Source organism: Vigna angularis, chromosome 1 (genome assembly GCF_016808095.1).
Source record: "Vigna angularis cultivar LongXiaoDou No.4 chromosome 1, ASM1680809v1, whole genome shotgun sequence".
NCBI lineage: Eukaryota > Viridiplantae > Streptophyta > Magnoliopsida > Fabales > Fabaceae > Vigna > Vigna angularis.
In genome coordinates, this window is record NC_068970.1 from 47005396 (window position 1) to 47007774 (window position 2379).

At 36.7% G+C, this 2379-nt stretch overlaps 1 protein-coding gene across 1 annotated transcript; it reads right to left on the reverse strand.

The window, feature by feature from the left end:
* Positions 1–397: 397 nt before the first annotated feature.
* On the reverse strand, positions 398–2148 carry LOC108319885 (tetrahydroberberine oxidase). Its single transcript, XM_017551184.2, has one exon. The coding sequence runs from the start codon at positions 2129–2131 to the stop codon at positions 479–481; it is 1653 nt and encodes a 550-aa protein (XP_017406673.2). The 5' UTR covers positions 2132–2148; the 3' UTR covers positions 398–478.
* Between the last annotated feature and the right edge of the window lie 231 nt (positions 2149–2379).

Here is a 2379-nt window from a genome sequence, read left to right on the forward strand (position 1 = left end):
TAGCATCAATTAAACATACACAAACCTAAATTAGTTTTAATATTTATTTTAGTATGTGATTATTAAGCTAATACTAATAGAACGCGCTACATGAATATTTTTATTTGTTAAAAATAATTAAAAATACTTAGCGCCCATTTAGTTAAACTAACTCCGTGTTTTTAGTAAGTGTTGGTTTAACCTGCATACTTGATTTACGTAATATGCAATTAAATTTAAAAATCTTTTTACACTTATTAACTTTAAAATAAACTAATCTTTTGTCTCATCCAACTAAAACATATTGTTCAATTTTGACCACCACTATTATTTATAAGTTAATTGGCTGCTTTTAAGAGAAAAAAATTCAACCTTCTTTTGTAAGTTATATAATTTTAAAAATATCTGAAAACATAAATTTGAAACATACAAAAATTATTTTATTTGAACTGTAGATATTACTATTGAAAAAACACACAACATTTATTTTATTTGAATTTTAGATATATAGATAATTTAAATTTCTTCGTCGAACAGTAGGAATACTTTGTTCATTTCTGAAAAAGTTGTAAGGATCAACCTTGGTCTTCACGGTAGCCAATCTCCTGAAATTGTTACCGAAATACTTGAGACCCCAAATGCTGGCTTGATCGTAGCTTGTATAACCATTGTTATTAACCCCAATGTCAAGGTCTCTGTAATTCACATATGCAGCTCTTGGGGAGTTTGAAACATAAGGTTCCATATATTTATACAGTTTTCTAATCCAATTCATGTGCCTTTGTGCAGCCTCGTCCCCTGCAGTTTGCCAAATGGTCACGTAGTGCATATGAAATATGTATCCAGATCTGTGTGTGAATGGAAGTTCAGATTCAGAAATCTCATACATTCTGCCTCCATAAGGAGCGAATTGAACCTGGGAATATTCAATCTCATCGTCATAAAGAAAGCGCCATAATCCTCGTAATCCATCAACAGAAATAGGTTGCCTCACATAATCAGATTTTGCTTTGAAATAACCTAAATAAATTTGAGTTCTGTTCAGCAAAACCTCTGGGGCTTCGAGGGTTGTAGTTATAATCCACGGAGAATTCAAGAAGACAACTGAGCCAATCCAACTAGTCTCAGTACAGTCTTTTCTGTCCAAACCCAACTCCGGTAAACTCTTTTGCATCAGTGGAACAAGTTCTTCTACACCTCCCAGAAACGTGGAGACAAAATTGACTTGTATTGTCTTCTTTCCATATTCACGTGAGGGTACCTTTTTCATGTCCACCCTAATGTATATACGGTCGTCCAATTTACTCGCCACAACCTGCCACTTTTGAAAGATCTCGGTTGCATTCTCTTCCAATGTTCTTTCAACGTTGAATACTGTCACAGTTGATGGAACTGGAACTAGTTTTATCTTCCAAGCCACGATGACTCCAAAGCTTGCTCCACCACCTCCTCTAATTGCCCAAAACAAATCTTCACCCATGGCCTGTCTGTCAAGTAGATTACCATTCACATCTACTATTTGAGCATCTACGATATTATCTGCGGCAAGACCGTACTTACGCATCAAGAATCCATAGCCACCTCCACTGATGTGGCCACCAGTGCCCACACTATAGCACACACCAGCTGGAAACCCAAGTGTTTTGCTTTTCTCGTAAATCCTGTAGTAGAGTTCTCCCAGGTGTGCTCCAGTTTGAACCCACGCAGTTTGATTTTCTGCGTCAACTGTGACTTCTCGAAGGTTTATGAGGTCAATGATGACAAAGGGAACCTCGGCAACGTACGAGAGACCCTCGTAATCATGACCTCCACTTCGGGTTCGAATTTGCAGGCCATGACGTTGGGAGCACATTATGGTGGCCTGAATATGAGAAACGTTCACTGGCGTAACAATGACTTGAGGTTTTGAGACTATGTTTAAGAACCTAAGATTTTGAATGGTAACATTTAGGACAGAGGAGTATGAAGAGTTTGTTTGGGTGTAAAGAACATTGGAGATTGAGTTGGTGATATGGGGATAGTTGTAAAAACATTGAACAAACTTTTCAGGAGTATCAAGTGAAGGAGGTTCAAATGAAAATAAAAGAGCAATGGCAGTAGCGAAGGTGAAATAGGAGCTCAGATGCTTCATTTCTGTGGATGTTGCTGACATGAGAAGTGCAAAGTCTCTAATTTATAATAGTCTGGAGTTTGATGTTAACATCCACTGTTTCGCTTTCTCTTAGCATAAAAACGCAATAGAAATAAAAGAACAATAGCAGTGAAGAAGGTGAAGGTTAAATAGGTTCGTTGTTGATATAAGAAGTGCAATAAGGGGAAAGTAAATTGTATAACGTTAACATCCATAAGTGTGGATACTAGATTTAACTACCAATGCATGCACCAAAATAACACACATTT

Coding starts and splice junctions, on each gene's coding strand:
- LOC108319885 (XM_017551184.2), bottom strand. CDS start 2,131: ATGTCAGCAACATCCACAGAAATGAAGCATCTGAGCTCCTATTTCACC.